At 50.4% G+C, this 14,943-nt stretch overlaps 3 protein-coding genes across 3 annotated transcripts; 1 reads left to right on the forward strand and 2 right to left on the reverse strand.

The window, feature by feature from the left end:
* Positions 1-6,483, forward strand: LOC122386458 (TWiK family of potassium channels protein 18-like). Its single transcript, XM_043375656.1, has 9 exons — positions 1-70; positions 1,666-1,750; positions 2,555-2,663; positions 2,794-2,954; positions 3,151-3,434; positions 3,631-3,751; positions 5,097-5,260; positions 5,431-5,501; positions 5,788-6,483. Exons 2-9 carry the CDS (start codon positions 1,724-1,726, stop codon positions 6,402-6,404), a joined length of 1,554 nt encoding a protein of 517 aa, XP_043231591.1. The 5' UTR covers positions 1-70; positions 1,666-1,723; the 3' UTR covers positions 6,405-6,483.
* A 2,524-nt stretch (positions 6,484-9,007) lies between these two features.
* On the reverse strand, positions 9,008-10,625 carry LOC122386459 (elastin-like). The gene is made up of 2 exons (XM_043375657.1): positions 10,509-10,625; positions 9,008-10,255 (listed from the first exon to the last, which is right to left on the reverse strand). The coding sequence occupies exons 1-2, from the start codon at positions 10,518-10,520 to the stop codon at positions 9,278-9,280; spliced, it is 990 nt and encodes a 329-aa protein (XP_043231592.1). The 5' UTR covers positions 10,521-10,625; the 3' UTR covers positions 9,008-9,277.
* Positions 10,626-13,255: 2,630 nt separating this feature from the next.
* LOC122386460 (cuticle protein 16.5-like) lies at positions 13,256-14,722 on the reverse strand. Its single transcript, XM_043375658.1, has 2 exons — positions 14,586-14,722; positions 13,256-14,333 (listed from the first exon to the last, which is right to left on the reverse strand). The coding sequence occupies exons 1-2, from the start codon at positions 14,595-14,597 to the stop codon at positions 13,443-13,445; spliced, it is 903 nt and encodes a 300-aa protein (XP_043231593.1). The 5' UTR covers positions 14,598-14,722; the 3' UTR covers positions 13,256-13,442.
* Between the last annotated feature and the right edge of the window lie 221 nt (positions 14,723-14,943).

Genomic DNA, 14,943 nt, shown 5'->3' on the forward strand with positions numbered 1-14,943 from the left:
CCCTTCGCACCGCCGCTGCTTCCGTGGGACATTCTGAGAGGGAGCTGTAGAAGCCATACTACCGGTGGAGGTAAGGATGAGCGCCATCATCTGCATATGATGCGTGATTTACCTGTACATATATGATCTATCTCTATATCTGTATATATGATCTACAAAATGATGCGCGATGCCGATAGGATTAGCTTTTACGTGATATGAGTAAGTTAGGCTACACTTATCGCTGTGGTGCAAGAATGAGAGACAGATAATATAGAGAGAAAGAGAGAGGAGAGATAGAGGAAAAGGGAAAGAGAGAAGGGGAGAGAGGACAGAGATAGAATGGAAAAACTGGGAAAGCAGGAGGAAAAGAAGAGTAAGAACGAAAGGTTTGGTGAATAATTTTTGCCCGACTCAAAAAATTGCTTTTGATTTATCAAATTTGGAAGGTCAATAGGAAGGCCACGGTGATTTATTTTCGAGATAGCTGGAATGAAGGAGCACCTAGAAGGGGGAACTAGGACAAACAATGCTCAAACATATGGGCCACAAATGAAAAGCTTTTTAACCCTCTCCCTGGCAGGGGGTCGATGCGACCCCCCCCCCCCCCCCCAACTGAGTTTTTTTGCGATGGGTGGTGAACTATTAATTCGATCGTGCTGATATTATCCGTATTCTCCGGGGTATCATTTACGCAGCTTTTAGTAAAAAAAAACTTTTTCGGGTTATGTCAGGTCACTGAGCTATGTCGTCATAATAGGCCCACAAACTCCGACCGTTTTTGACAAAATCGTACAGTCCGCGTAACTGGACGTGACCTCATCGACAAGAACGAAACAATTCCGTGTGATTTATGTCAGGACATGCATCTCTGCATTGTATGTTGACCTTTCTAAGGTCAACCAAGGTCAATGACCTCGCATGTTCACACGCTGACCTCCGTGATATGAGTTGTGTTTAGTGTTAGTGTTTAGTGTTTAGTGTTTAGTTTTTTTAGCTCCTGAATCCGACCCTGTAGTACCGTTTTTTTTTTTACCTAAACGCCTTCAAAACTGTTCCTTGACCTTTTTAAGGTCAACCAAGGTCAATTACCTAGATTGAACTTCCGCTGACGACCGTCTGCGCCGGCGGCGGGTGTGACCTCCCGTGTTCCCGGGGACTATGTCACGCCTGTAATGACTGAAATGCAGTCAACTATACATCATTTTGTTGCTAATTCGTTGAGAAACACGGTCGTGAAAGTTTCATGTCGCTATCTTTCATAGATTCGCCAATATTTGCTAAATAATTTGCAAAATTAAAGCCGTTCCGCGAAATTTGACCTTTGATCCGACATAACTGGGTCAAATATTGACCTAGGGTGAAAAAAAATATTCCATCAATCGCGAGTACTTGTTGAGAGCAATCGACTGGTTATTGTTGCGAAGCGATACGACGCTTAGTTTCAAAACGCCAGGGGGTCGCATCGACCCCCCTCTGCCAGGCCCCGTTATGAAAATTGTTCTGCCAGAGCGAGGATTAAAATATGCATTTCATTTGTTTTCCGGTTGCCGATTGATTGCTTTCCCATTTCATTTTGGTAAATATTTCTTCCGCTTATCACAGGCTAACTTTTAGCATGGCTTCTGGGAAGTTGGGGACGCAATTACATGTGTTCTGACCTTGCGTCATGTTCGCACTTCGCAGGGGTGAAAACTTTGTACCATGTAGCTCGACAGTTCGGATTGAGCACACCAGTAGCGCGATGAACGTCCCGTTGACTGTCACAAAGGTAAAGTTGGACATTCCCTCGTTGGACCGTATATATTTTTCTACAGCTTGACGACTCTACTAGCCTAAATAATATATAATCCCCGTTCGTCAGTAAGTGTTCGTACAAAGACAACTTTCCTTTTTAACTGTTTGTATGGCTCAATGCTGTACCTACATATGGCTCAATACTGTATACTGTTGTATAGCTCAAATATACACGAGTGTTTGTATATGCACATTGCACATGATTCAATTATCCGATGATTTACCTAATACAATACCGGTGTGACTCCGGACAAGCGAAATATGTCCGTATGCAGTAGCACAGTACTCGGACGAATGTCCCAGTGCTACTAAACCTTGCCTTTCCGGTCACCCGCCTGGGTCCCATGCATTAATTCATTCTTACATACACACATATTTGCAATAATATGCGCATATCTACATTTTTTTAAAACAAATTTAGTCCGAATCTTTTGCTAGGAAGGATTCACAAGGACAGAGCCACCGCTAAGCGAAGCTTGTTGCGGTGACCCTATTCTCCGATCGCGCAATTCCAGTTATATGGCAGAATTTAGAGTCCAAAGTTTAACGTGCGCACATAGCCGTGCAAGGCCGGTCCCTGCAATGCTGCATTAAGGCACGCAAACATCTAACTCTTTCACATGACATTTACAGTTAATATTTTTTCATCATGCATCTACTTTTTGAGAAGTGTTGTAAAAAATTAATTGCACAAAGGGCAACTTAGGTATGCAGTGGCGTATTACGCGTACGGCCCAGGGCGTTGATCGATCGGCTGTCCCCGTTCGTTTCCTTGCAGCAGTCGTCGTTCTCGTACGACCAGCCCAAGTCGCTGCTGCAGCGGTTCCTGAAGGCCCTCTCCGGTCACGTCGGACTGCTGCTATGCGTCTCTATCTTCACCATCATCGGTAAGCATCCGCAAGGAGATGTTGAACAAATTCCAGCATCATCTCCGGCCAACGATGGCGTGGTAGTCAATTCAGTCCTGAATCGCAAGCATGACCGTGCGAATAAGCGGTCCTCTCCTTTGTTCCACAGGTGCTTACATCTTTATCGAGATCGAGTTGCCCAACGAGGAGCACCGCTACCTGGTGAAGAGACTCAGGGCCAAAGATATCGACGACACCATGGGCTATGTGGCCAGACTATTCTGGTTTGAGAAACACCAGAACTTAACAGAGAAACAGTGGAGCAAAAAGGTGACTGCTTCACGAATGTTTGAGCACTTAATTCATTATTAATTTCTTTCTCATTTTATCTGACTCATCAAGCAATCGATATTTCACATTTTTCAATTGCCATTTATCAATTTTCTCTGACAGAGCACAACTGAAATTAGATCGCTGGACTCTGTTTCCCATTTATGACCCCTGACCACCCATAATCGGCGCTCAGATGCGCATCACTCTGAAGATCATGGAGACCCAGATCATCAACGCTGTGAGCGAGCACCATTACGACGGCCACGTGCAGACCTGGAACTACGACTGGACGTTCCCCAAGGCGCTGCTCTTCACGTGCAGCATCGTCACCACGCTGGGGTACGGCCATATCTTCCCACACACGGACGCCGGCCAGGTCTTCACCATCATCTACGCTACGCTCGGGATTCCGCTGATGCTCCTCTTCCTGGCCCGCATCGGCGACCTCATGGCCAGCGGCTTCAGACGCGTCTATAGGTGAGGGCTGGCCCGCGAGACCCGTGATTCTTTCTTCTGGGTGATTGAGACAGGAGACCCCATGGCCAGTGATTTTAGGTTAAATTGTCTCAGGTTAGATTGTCTCAGGTCTACAGGTTAAATTGTAGTGCAAAATTGCAATGATTTTCACCAGTATAGTGGCGGTGTTCGAATGACGTTCCTCTGCTCCCGGCAGCCGCGTCTGCTGTACCTGGTGCAGAACCCGCCGATATCAGTCGGAAGCCATCTTTGGAAAAAAGGCCAAACGAGTTTGGGAAGATGAAATTGGCCAAGAAGAATACATGCCTACGAACCAAGTAAGCAACGCTCGGGTTGTGCCACTCGCCAGAACAACTGACTGAAGGAACTACGTGGTTGCGGATTCAAAGGGGTTCCATCCGCTCCCCTCTAACCCTCGCCGGCCGAGGGGGGGGGGGCGGGTGCCGCCCCCCCATAGGGTTTTTTCGCGATAGCTCCGAACACGCTGGCGATAGAGAGCTGAAACTTGGCATACCTGACCTTTGAACCAAGCCGCATCTTTTGACACCAACCGCATTTTTGGGTCAGGTCAGGTCACTGACCTATGACGTCATAAGTGAACCTCTGCACGGTCTTCAGATGTCGCAACTTCGCAACGCCCTCACTGCCAGAGGAGATGTCACAGGGAAATGAAACTTGCAGGATCTAGTATCCATTATGAGTCTCACAACTTGTATATCTCGGATTTTTCCTAGAGGTCATATGAGGTCAGGTCATTTTCGTGACCTCACCATTATAAGTCAATGGGGAAAAATTCAAACTGCTATTCTAGCGCCGGGAACGATCTCCAACTATCTCAAGCACACAGAATCGTGGTTTGATGCACTCCTTGCAAGGTTAGATGCGTCACTTTTGCAATGTTGACCTTCCGTGACGTCATTTATGACGTCATCAAGGTCATATTAGTTTTTCGTCAATAACTCCCGATCAAATTGAGCTAGCGAGTCGGGAAAGCCACCAATGGACTCAGGAAGACCTGCCGAATCGAATGATATGCGACATGACCTCTTTCGACCAACTTCGTGACCTGGGGGTGCTGACCTGACCTTGACCTGAGGTCAACACCCCAAGTTGACCTGACCCGGACAAAAAGTATATCATTCGATGCGCCTGATCAAGGCGAACACGATGCTGCCAAAATCGCGGCTCTGCGGCCGTTTTTTGCGAAGTTATTCACCAAAAACTGAACCGTACCCTGGGGCACTTGACCTGACCTCAGAGGTCACCGGTTGACCTAGGACCTTAAAATCGGGTACCAATCTCTGCGTCTCGTAACGGCGCACACGCTCGTTTTTTCCGCGACGCGCTAGCTCCACCAGGGGCGAAACGGCGAGGGGGGGGGGGGTCGTACCCGCCCCCCCCCCTCGGCCGGCGCGTATGTAGAAAACCAATAGGTCCGGCGAGGGCTAATAAAGTACCAGGGTTAGGCTGCTGAAAATATTTAACATGAGCTCAATATCCATGATTTTCAATCTCGCGCTGTTTTTGCTATCGCCAAGGATACAGACGTAATCCTGCTCTGTGTCCGTTTCCACCCCTGTTACCCCAACACTCCCTCGTTACCCGAATCCACCTCCGCTGCCGGCCGCCGCACTGACCGCCACTGACCGTGTGTGGCGCCAGGTCCGGGTGCCCGTGGCGATCCTGATGGTGCTGATGCTGCTCTACCTGCTGCTCGGCGCCCAGATATTCTCCGTCTGGGAGGGATGGACGTACATCGCGGCCTGCTACTTCAGCTTCGTTACGCTTACCACCATCGGCTTCGGCGATCTACTGCCCGGCAACAGGTTGGTGAACAACCTCGATAACCGCTGTCAGCACGGCAGAATCGCTGTAGAAAATCGCCAGGCTCAAACGTAGAAAATGATTTCTATCTAACTAACGCTTGTCTCGATACTAACACCTGATAAGATGAAAACCAGAGTGACTAGCAAAATGTACCTATCGTTGCGTGCAGCTTCTTCACGGAGCCGGATGATGCGGAGAGAGCCTGGCAAATGGTAACAGCCATCGTCTACTGCCTTCTCGGTTAGTTCACCTCATCTTCCAACACTCGTATGCAAAAGAATAAAACAACTTACAGCTTACAGGTACAAAAGTCACTTGTGCATGCTGATTCGAATTGAAAATTTTATAGAAGCGTTCGTGCACATCGTCAATGGATAAACAGATGCTGCAGGCATGCTTCACAATAGTTGGTAATATGTTTGTGCACAAGTTTATTCATTTACTCTTGATGGAATTTTGTTTAAATACGTGTATGTTCGGGTATCCTTTGTACGTTTTACGTAGGTACCGTGCTTTTGGCCGGCAGGTATGGCGCTGGTGAGCATGTGTCTGCAGATGGTTCAGCAGCAGGCGGCCGATCTGGTGCGCTGGGCGGGTGAGGAGCTCGGCCTCATCGACGACCACCTACGGCCGCGCCTGCGGTACCGGCGCTCCAAGCCGGGCTCTGTGCCCGTCGGCTACTCGGCCCCGCGCGCCGGCCACGACGCCCGCGAGGAGGTCGTGCTGCTCGACGAGGAACCGCGCTCAGGAAAGCGGCGCCGCAAGGGCACCTCGAGCGGGAAGAGCGGGAGGCGGTCCCGACTCAGTCGCCAGAAAATGGTGATGGAGTCGGGAGCGGGCGCCGAGGGCGACGGAGTGGCGTCCCAGGACGAACAGCAGCAGCTGGAGGAGTGGGGAAATGGTGGAGCCGAAAACACACAGCTGGAAGGAAGCCGGGAAGAGGGTAGTGGCGTGCCTCTTACAGAGTCAGAGGAGATCGAGGAGGATAGAGAGGAAGAGGAAGGGGAGGAGGACGACGGATTAGCTGGAGATGAAGAGTATTTAGAAGCAGGCATACAAGAGGATTGGATTGAAAAGCATAAACCGAAAAAGGGGAGTGAAGTTGACAGACTCATTGAACAAGAGATGAACAGCGATGTTTAAAATTTAGGTCTTTGCGCATTTTTTACCGACATACGATTTTGAATAGCATTTAAAGGGACTATCCCACCTTCTAAAATGTTGTTAAAACCAGTTAAATTGTGCCCGACTTTATAGATTGGATGACCAGGAACACGGTTCTGGCATTTATTTTTCATTAAACATCTTAGGCTTCCCATATTCCAAACACAAACTTTCAAATATGTGACGTCACAGCCCAAAATTACCTCCTTCCCCAGGCCACATTACTGTCATAAAGCTGATTCTTTTTACTCTGTAGGCACCACAACAAAGTTCAGACCAAGTTTTAAGCGATTTTTCAACGAACAAACCCATTTAAATCAGAATGACTAAACGAGGTGACGTCACACTAACGGTCGCTCCATGTTGAAGATAGGGCCTTGTACAAGGCCCATTTTCAAATGAAGGGAACGAATTTCTTCAACACCAAGAGGCCGCGGGGGTTGCAACCTAGATAGATAGTGGTTTCTGAACCTCGCCGCAAACTTGGCTATCTCAACTCAAACCCCATGTTAAAGGTGGGATAGTCCCTTTAACAAGTTACTACGCGTTCTAAGAAAACATAAGAAAAGATGTCGGCATTTATCTGCGATGGTATGTGTAAGTTGTACATACATCGCACCATGCTTTCCAAAAAAGAAGATAAAACGAATTTGCAACGGATACGACCCTCGCGAGACTCGGACATGAGATAGGATTGCGATGTTTCCGTTCAGGAGCTGATTGCGATGTGCTTGCGATTGTTTTTTTATCTACAGCAAATGTGATGTCTATTGCACTTTGTTGTGCCTTTGCAAGCTGTTTCACGGATTCAGTAAACCACTCAACTCAATTATTGCATAGTAGATAATATTTACCATCGGATGTTTCCATTTTTAAAGGCAAGAAATGCATGTGTGTGGGTGCACGCTCACATTAAAGCTGCCACATAAATGCTTAGCTGCTTTTCAACCAATATGTATATAAAAAAAAAATAGTAGCCGCAATAGTAGCGCTTGTCTCAAATTAAGTCTTACTTCGCTGAGCTACCGGCTGCGACGGTACTCACCGTTTCAAAGAGATGTACACGTGCCAAAATTATCCCCAGTGGGCAGCATCGGCGGTTCTTGTCCGCCCTGCCGTCAGCCCCGATGGCCCTTCTTTCTCCCTTGTCGTCGGTGTCGACGGCCCTTCTCTGCCTCTGCCGTCGGCACCGATGGCTTTCCCATTATAAATACCGCCGGTGCTGGCTGCTGCGGTCTTTGCGATGGGACCGTCGCAGCCCAAACTCTGACGCCCGATATTCGTGGATCGTGAACTGCAGGGTCTTGTGATTGAGTTTATGTTGTGCTATTTCCGCTATATACCTTTTCGCTAAGTGCAGAAGCTTTGAATATACGTGCTGACTCTCGCAAAGCATTGATTCAAGTGATGGTGACTGTTCATTCGGCAATTTTTACTCCCTGGATTATTCTCATACGAGTTGTTGAGTTTCTCGTTTATTTAGCGGACCTTATGCATGGGTGATCGCTATCTGACCCAAAGCTGCATGGGCGTTAACAGGGTCGACCTATGTCATTGAGTACCTACCAAAGGATTTTTTTCTTTGCCGTAGTGCGCAGGATCCAACCAACAGAGATCATCGTTTACTAAGCCAAAACTAAAAAGAGTCTCGCTTGTCATAAACAAGCATCAACAAACGAGATAACGGATTATGTGAACCGCTGCAGCGCGGCAACACACGCCCACATCACGCATCCGGCTCAAGGTGGCCTTGGCGATGTGTACGGTAGTGGCTCATACCTGCACAGTGCCACGCCCCAGTCAACGGAGGCTAGTCAGTTTTTCAGCGCTCCGCAGCGCTATAACGCCCACTCTGACACCAGCTCGACGGGCGCTCACCAACTGACACGCGCGCGGGCGAGGTGAACAGGTTCTTTGGAGAGGAGCTGTCAAGTGAGACGCCCTGCCGGCAGCTGCAGCCAGCGCCGGCCTCGAGCAGTCAGTGGTTACTGGCACAGCTCTGGTGTGGTGCACCACAACATTCTGAACGAACTGAGACTGTGATCTTCGTTAAAAAGTGATATGAATATCAACACCTTATTTACAAAGAGTTCATGGATGAAGGTAGCGTAAAACGTTCGAGAAAGCTAGCGAAGGAGGTATGTCGATGCTTTCTGTTGCGAGGCGGTGTCGGTTGAGACGCATTTGCTACCATAGCGGGCGGAGGTCGAGTATCCCCATAGTACCTACCTATCCTGAACCTCTTAAGCAGACAACCAAGTGTGCCTTTGTAGACTGAAGCCATTATCCGCACTGGCTGATCCAGGGAGGAAACTGCAGGGTGAATTCCCACCTTCCCCGCGATGCCTGAAATTGACGAAAATTTGCGTGTTTTTAATAAAAGGAAAAGTTAACAACTTTTCTTGAGAAAATATGGTATTACACTGCACGCAGTGCACAGCAGTGCGTGAGGACCCGAAATCCGAAGAATTTATGGAATGCAGAGAAATTTTTGGGGGTTATCTCCTCCCGCACCTTCCAAGAACCCATTTCTGGATCCGTCAGTGATTAGGTATTAACTCATTTCCATCATACGCAGAATGTATAAAATAAACATGTATTTTTTTAGTTGTCTTCATATAAGAGGACTGCGTACACAACAGATGTTCGCATAGATCCTCTTGCATGAGGCAGCCATGTCAGCAGATAAACATGTAACCCTCAATCACCTCAGCTCTTGGAAACTGCGCTTCGGGATAGTTGAGCGCGGTGGTCGGCAGGCTCAGCCTCATCCGCCATGATTATGACATCATTAGATCGCGACAAAAAGGAAACACATGTGAATGGGAGCAGAGCTGTTCCCAATTCTCAGCTTATTCATCGCAGTCGCAATCCTCGAGGTCGAGAGCGTAGGTGCTGATATCGAGGCCGTCCAGGTCGATGGCACCCAGACTCAGCGGAGAGAAGGCAGCGGCCCTGAGGGCCACAGCACCCTGGGCCTGAGCGGGCAGACCGACGCCGGCGGCGGGAACGCCGGTCAGATGAGCGCCTCCGATCACCGCGCCGGCAGGTTGGGCGCCTCCGATCACGACGCCGGCAGGGTGGGCACCGACGGCAGCAGCGGCGGGGAAGCCACCCACAGCCACCGGGGCATGGGCGCCACCGACGGGCAGGGCGGCAGAGCTGGCGATCACGGCGCCAGAGGCGGCCACATCAGGGTAGGCAGGGGCGGCACCGACGGCCACGGCGGGAGCGGCGTAGGCAGTCGGGGCGTACACGCGCTTCCTCACCTCAACGGGGGCCGTGTGCACGGGCGTGGGCACGGCGTACGGCTGGGGCACGTCGTAGGGCACGTCATAGGGCGCCGGCACGGGGTTGACGGTCTTGACCTCGGCGGCGTACTTGCGCACGCTGACGGTGGCCGGGTTGGTGACGCTCTTGCCGACCAGGGTGCGCGGCGCGGAAATAGCCGGAGCGTTGATGGTGGGCTTGATGATGTTGGTCGTGTGTCCGGTGACGACCGGCTCGTCGGCGTAGTGCACCGTCTTGGTGATGGGAATTTCAATGTTTTTCTTGATGACGGCGGGAGCGGCGGCGGTATAGGTGATGGCCGGGGCCTGGATGGCTACCGCGGCGGGCGCGGCGGCCCTCAGGGCGAAGGCGGGGGCGGCCACAGCGGCCGGAGCAGCCAGCGCCGAGTAGGTCTTCAGGCCAGCAAAGGCGGGTGCGCCAATGAAGCTCCTGAGTTCGACAGCGTTCCCAGTCATGGGCACGCCATTCTCGTCGCAGTCGCACTCTGGGTCCGGCACGGGTGCCGCCAGAGCGACCGCGACCAGAGCTGCTGCCACCACCTGCAGTGGAAGAAAACGAGCTCAGAGTGGACTTTGCGACTAGCGGCAGTCACTCATGGCGGACCACTCGATACAGCTCAATCGAAGCATGCCTGGCTTTCTGGGTGAACACCGGGGCACAGCCTGCTGGCCAACAAATCTCCCAACATGATTAGCGCAGTAGGTAAATCGTACCATGCAAATACCAAGATTGGCAATGACAAAACGTTAACGTGAATTCGGAATGGATAGTCGCCCTGTTGGAGTTACTCACGAATGATCTCATGTTGTCTGGGCTGCGTGGGCTGCTGCCGGCCGCCGCTGGTGATTGGGGTGGGACCGGGGAGTGTGCAGCGCTGTGCGTCCGTCCCAGTTTTATACACGCCCTGTACCGGTTCGGCCTTCGTCTGGTGTGACGCCGACACACGCATGTTCGCAGCCCGCTCTGCCGGCCCCTCCCAGTCGGAGGGGAGGCAGCGGCGGCCAGTTGCTGACCGGCACCAGTCGGTGGGGGGAGGGGGGCTGTCCGGCACCGCCCTACTGTCAGTATCGGCGGCCACTGCACTGTGCCGATCGGAATACGGTTACTACACTAGTTACACACGGGCCTGCTGAATCGGTGTCAGAATCGGTGGCACGTAGCAAAACTAAATTTGGAACACTCTTTGGGTAGTTTATTTGACACATGTCCTGTAAATTTCAAGTCCCAGTGACTTCAGATCAGCTCACCGATTCACGAAAGCCAGCGCGTCGTCAAAATAGCACTGAAACCATGATTATTGTGCGATAAGCACTCTACAATTTTGAATCGATTTTAATCACAACTACAATGTGTGCTATGCTCACCGTGTGTCGTTACCTATATACACCTTTTTATTTCCTCCACTTGAGCACTGAGGTCATTTAGAGTTCATAATGACTTAGGAATGGTTTGATAGCCACACCTAAGAATTACCATGTGACCCAATCTCAATGACCTAGGGGCAGACAGGTCAGGTCAAAGGCCGCATTTTTACCGTTTTAGGTCTTTAATGCAATGTGTTATAACATCCAGTAAAAGGCATGTTATCGAAAATCATCGATGCGTCATTATTCGTATGCAGTTTGCCAAATGAGGTCACTGATACCAGGTCAGGTCACACAGGTCAGGTCATTTTGGGCCACATGAACCAAATTATTGCTACTGGGGTCGAGTGATGTATGTTTTATGGTTATTTTTCCATTTCATCCAATTCAATGATGTGGATTATGCGACCATATTGGGGCCAGTTTAGGTGACTTTCTGGTCAAGGTCAGGTCAAGGTCAGGTCAAAAATGTAAAATTTCCTAATATCTATTTTTGCATGAGAAAGACGTTTCGATGCAGCTAGTTACGGGGCATCCAATGGTGGCCTTACTTTTACGCTACATGGTCTAGAACGGGTAAAAGTTGAGTAGGAAAATTTGACGTCATCAAATTAGAGTAGCTTTTCGCCATAAGTTTGCAAAAATGGAGCTGACTATCTCAAATTGGCTATATCGATGGGCGACATTACGTTCTATAATATATCTACCACTTTGATTAGCATTTTGAAAGATATTTATGTTTATAGAGCACTATATCTAATCTTTTATGGGCCTTGGGGCCAAAGTCCCGTTTTATTAAGCCGAGATAGCCGGCATTTTGCAGCCATATTCATTTTACACCTTCTTATGAAAAATATTGTATATATCTTCAAAACTATAGGCATGGTACCTAATCCCACAAAGCACTTCTTGCGGGCCAAAAATGGAAGAACATGACGTCATTTTGACGTCGTTTGTGGCAGCCTTTCAAAGCCTCTGGATTGATTTTTTTGGCTACAAGGCGTAAAATTGATGCCCAGAGTGATGCTAAAAAATGGTAACGATATTTGCAATACTTCAGGAGATATTGACAGAATATATAATGGGGCTGTTTCACGCCCCCCCCCCCAAAAAAAAAAACTTGCGGTAATTAGTGGGAGATGATTGTTCCCTGAGACGAGTGACGAGTGTAGGCAAGTGGATTTTGACCCTCGGCGGCACAGGTGGTGGGTTGGTGCAACCCCCCATAGAGATATAGGTATATACAAACCCCCCTAAGGTTTTTCGCGAATAACTCGCGTAAAAAGCGGCCGATCGCGACGAAACTTTCTGTAATCTCACATTGATCAACTTTATACCTACCCTGAAAATTTCGTGACCCTGACCCAATTGACCTTTGACCTGTGACCTATTTTCCGAGACCATGTTTGGCAGGCATCGCGATTTGTCGGCTCGCAATAGCCGCGCATTTGGAAGCTTTTCGTGGTTTCAAACGTTCATACATATGATTTGATGTTGTTCCCATGCATTAGGAAGGATGTCAAGGTCACCTGAAGGTCAGATCAGGTCATTGACCTTTGGTGACCTCGGTCCACTTTTTCGAGTTTTACATGTTTCTAGGCTAGTTTTTGGAGCTGAAGTCAAATTTAGCAACCATTTCAATGCTTAAAGATATCATCTGTGATCAAAACTAACACGATACGAGTATACACGTGACCAGCACCCCGAAAACCCCATAGCAGCCACGCCTTACGACTTTCTAACAGGTCCTGATTTTCCCGACTTTTTGGTCATTGACCTGACCTGGAACTTGGAAGGTCAACCGAAGACCTAGGACCTTAAAATTGGGTATCATCGGCTTCCTCTCGTGACGGGCAGCACGCTCGTTTCTTCCTCGATGCTCTAGCTCGATCAGGGGCCAAACGCGGGGGGTCATGCCAAGCCTTTGGGCCGTCGAAGGACGCAAAATGGCCTGTGCCGGCGAGGGTCAAGAAAATTGCGAAGTTTTTTTGGGAGGAGACCAACTTTAGGTACCATCATTGGGGGTAGGCCATTTTAATGCCTTTTAAATCCAGTTATTTAGTATGGATGTTATCATATTTTTCGCATGTCTTCTTAATAAACTTCATTTTTAATGTTAAGACCTATGAACTACTTTTCCTCTCAGCCTCTTCCGTAATCCATATCACGCTATCCTGATGACAAATGGATGTATTGAAAGAGATGATCACAACATGAGTGGGCGCCAATCGCTGACCTGAACGCACGCCAAGCACACAACACCATACAAACCACAGCACATCTCGTCACACACCAACAGAGACCAGCCGCGCCGACCGTCCGCCGGTCCGAGCTGATGTCAGGATCGAGAGGTCAGGTCAGTTTACCAGGCTTTGACCTCGACCGGGGCGGCCTTGACGGCCACGGGGGCGGGAGCGGCGACCACGCTGGTGTAGGCAGGGGCGGCGTAGGCGGGCGCGGCGTACACGCGCTTCCTCACCTCGACGGGAGCCGTGTGCACGGGCGTGGGCACGGCGTACGGCTGGGGCACGTCGTAGGGCACGTCATAGGGCGCCGGCACCGGGTTGACGGTCTTGACCTCGGCGGCGTACTTGCGCACGCTGACGGTGGCCGGGTTGGTGACGGTCTTGCCGACCAGGGTGCGGGGCGCGGCGATGGCCGGGGCGGCGATGGCCGGCTTGATGATGTTGGTCGTGTGTCCGGTGACGACCTGCTCGTCGGCGTAGTGCACCGTCTTGGTGACGGGGATCTCCACCTCCTGACGCACCACGGTCGGCGCCGAGTAGGCGACGGCCGGCGCCGCCGCGTACGCCACCGGCTTGACATCCTCAACCTTGATGGTCTTCACCTCGGCGGGGGCAACAGCCTTGACGGCAACCGGAGCCGGGGCGTAGCCGTGGGCGGGGGCGGCGTAGCCGTAGCCGTAGGCGGGGGCGGCGTAGCTCAGAGCCACGGGCTTAGCATCGTCGATCTTGATGGTCTTAACCTCAGCGGGAGCAGCAGCCTTGACAGCCACGGCCGCCGGGGCGAAGCCGGCGTAGCCGTAGCCGTAGGCGGGCGCGGCGTAGCCATAGCCGTAGGCGGGCGCGGCGTAGGTGGTCACAGGCACGCCTTCGACCTTCTCGACCTTGATGGCCTTGTGCTCGACAGCCGGGGCAGCGATGGCACCCAGACCGATGGGGAGAGCCGCACTCCTGAGAGCAGCATAGTTGCCAGGGGCAGCAGATGCCACCACAGCTAGTGCGGCAATCACCTGCAAACAAAGCAAACGTCGATCAGTAACAGCACTCTTTGTTACTGCAGATTTTGTATGCTATTCAAATTCGTCAAAGATTTTGATAATTGTTGTTTGGGGACTGTCGAGAAATGCACAAAAAAAAATAATTGGTAGTTAGAGAGACCGTATGATAGCAGGAAAATTACTCTAGCTAGTAGCTACTGAAAGCATTTAGTAAGTTACATACAACTAAAAAGTCGATCTACCCACGCTCGCCACAGTACTTACAAAGGCCTTCATGTTGTGATCAGACAGAGGACTCCGACTGGATGCCTGCCGAGGCGGCGGCGGGCCTTTTATACGGGCGGCATGGGGCGGCGCGTCCTTGTGTGGCGCGAGGAGCCCCGCCCTGCCACAGGACGGCCGAGACGGAGCAGAGACTGCTCAAGTGATCAGTGCTGTTCAGTACTACTGGCAGTGCTGATTCATGCCGCGGCATTAGAGGAATTGCATGGTATGGAGCTTCTAAATAGGTGTGATAACGTGTTCACAAAGAATCATTAATTAAGAGTGCAAGTTGATGTACGAATTACGATCACTTCGTATGAAGTTGCTCTTTGACGTTTGTCCCTGTTTGTGCGGAAGA

The sequence above is a fragment of the Amphibalanus amphitrite genome, unplaced genomic scaffold (assembly GCF_019059575.1).
Source record: "Amphibalanus amphitrite isolate SeventyFive unplaced genomic scaffold, NRLGWU_Aamphi_draft 000252F_arrow, whole genome shotgun sequence".
NCBI classification, from domain to species: Eukaryota; Metazoa; Arthropoda; class Thecostraca; order Balanomorpha; family Balanidae; genus Amphibalanus; species Amphibalanus amphitrite.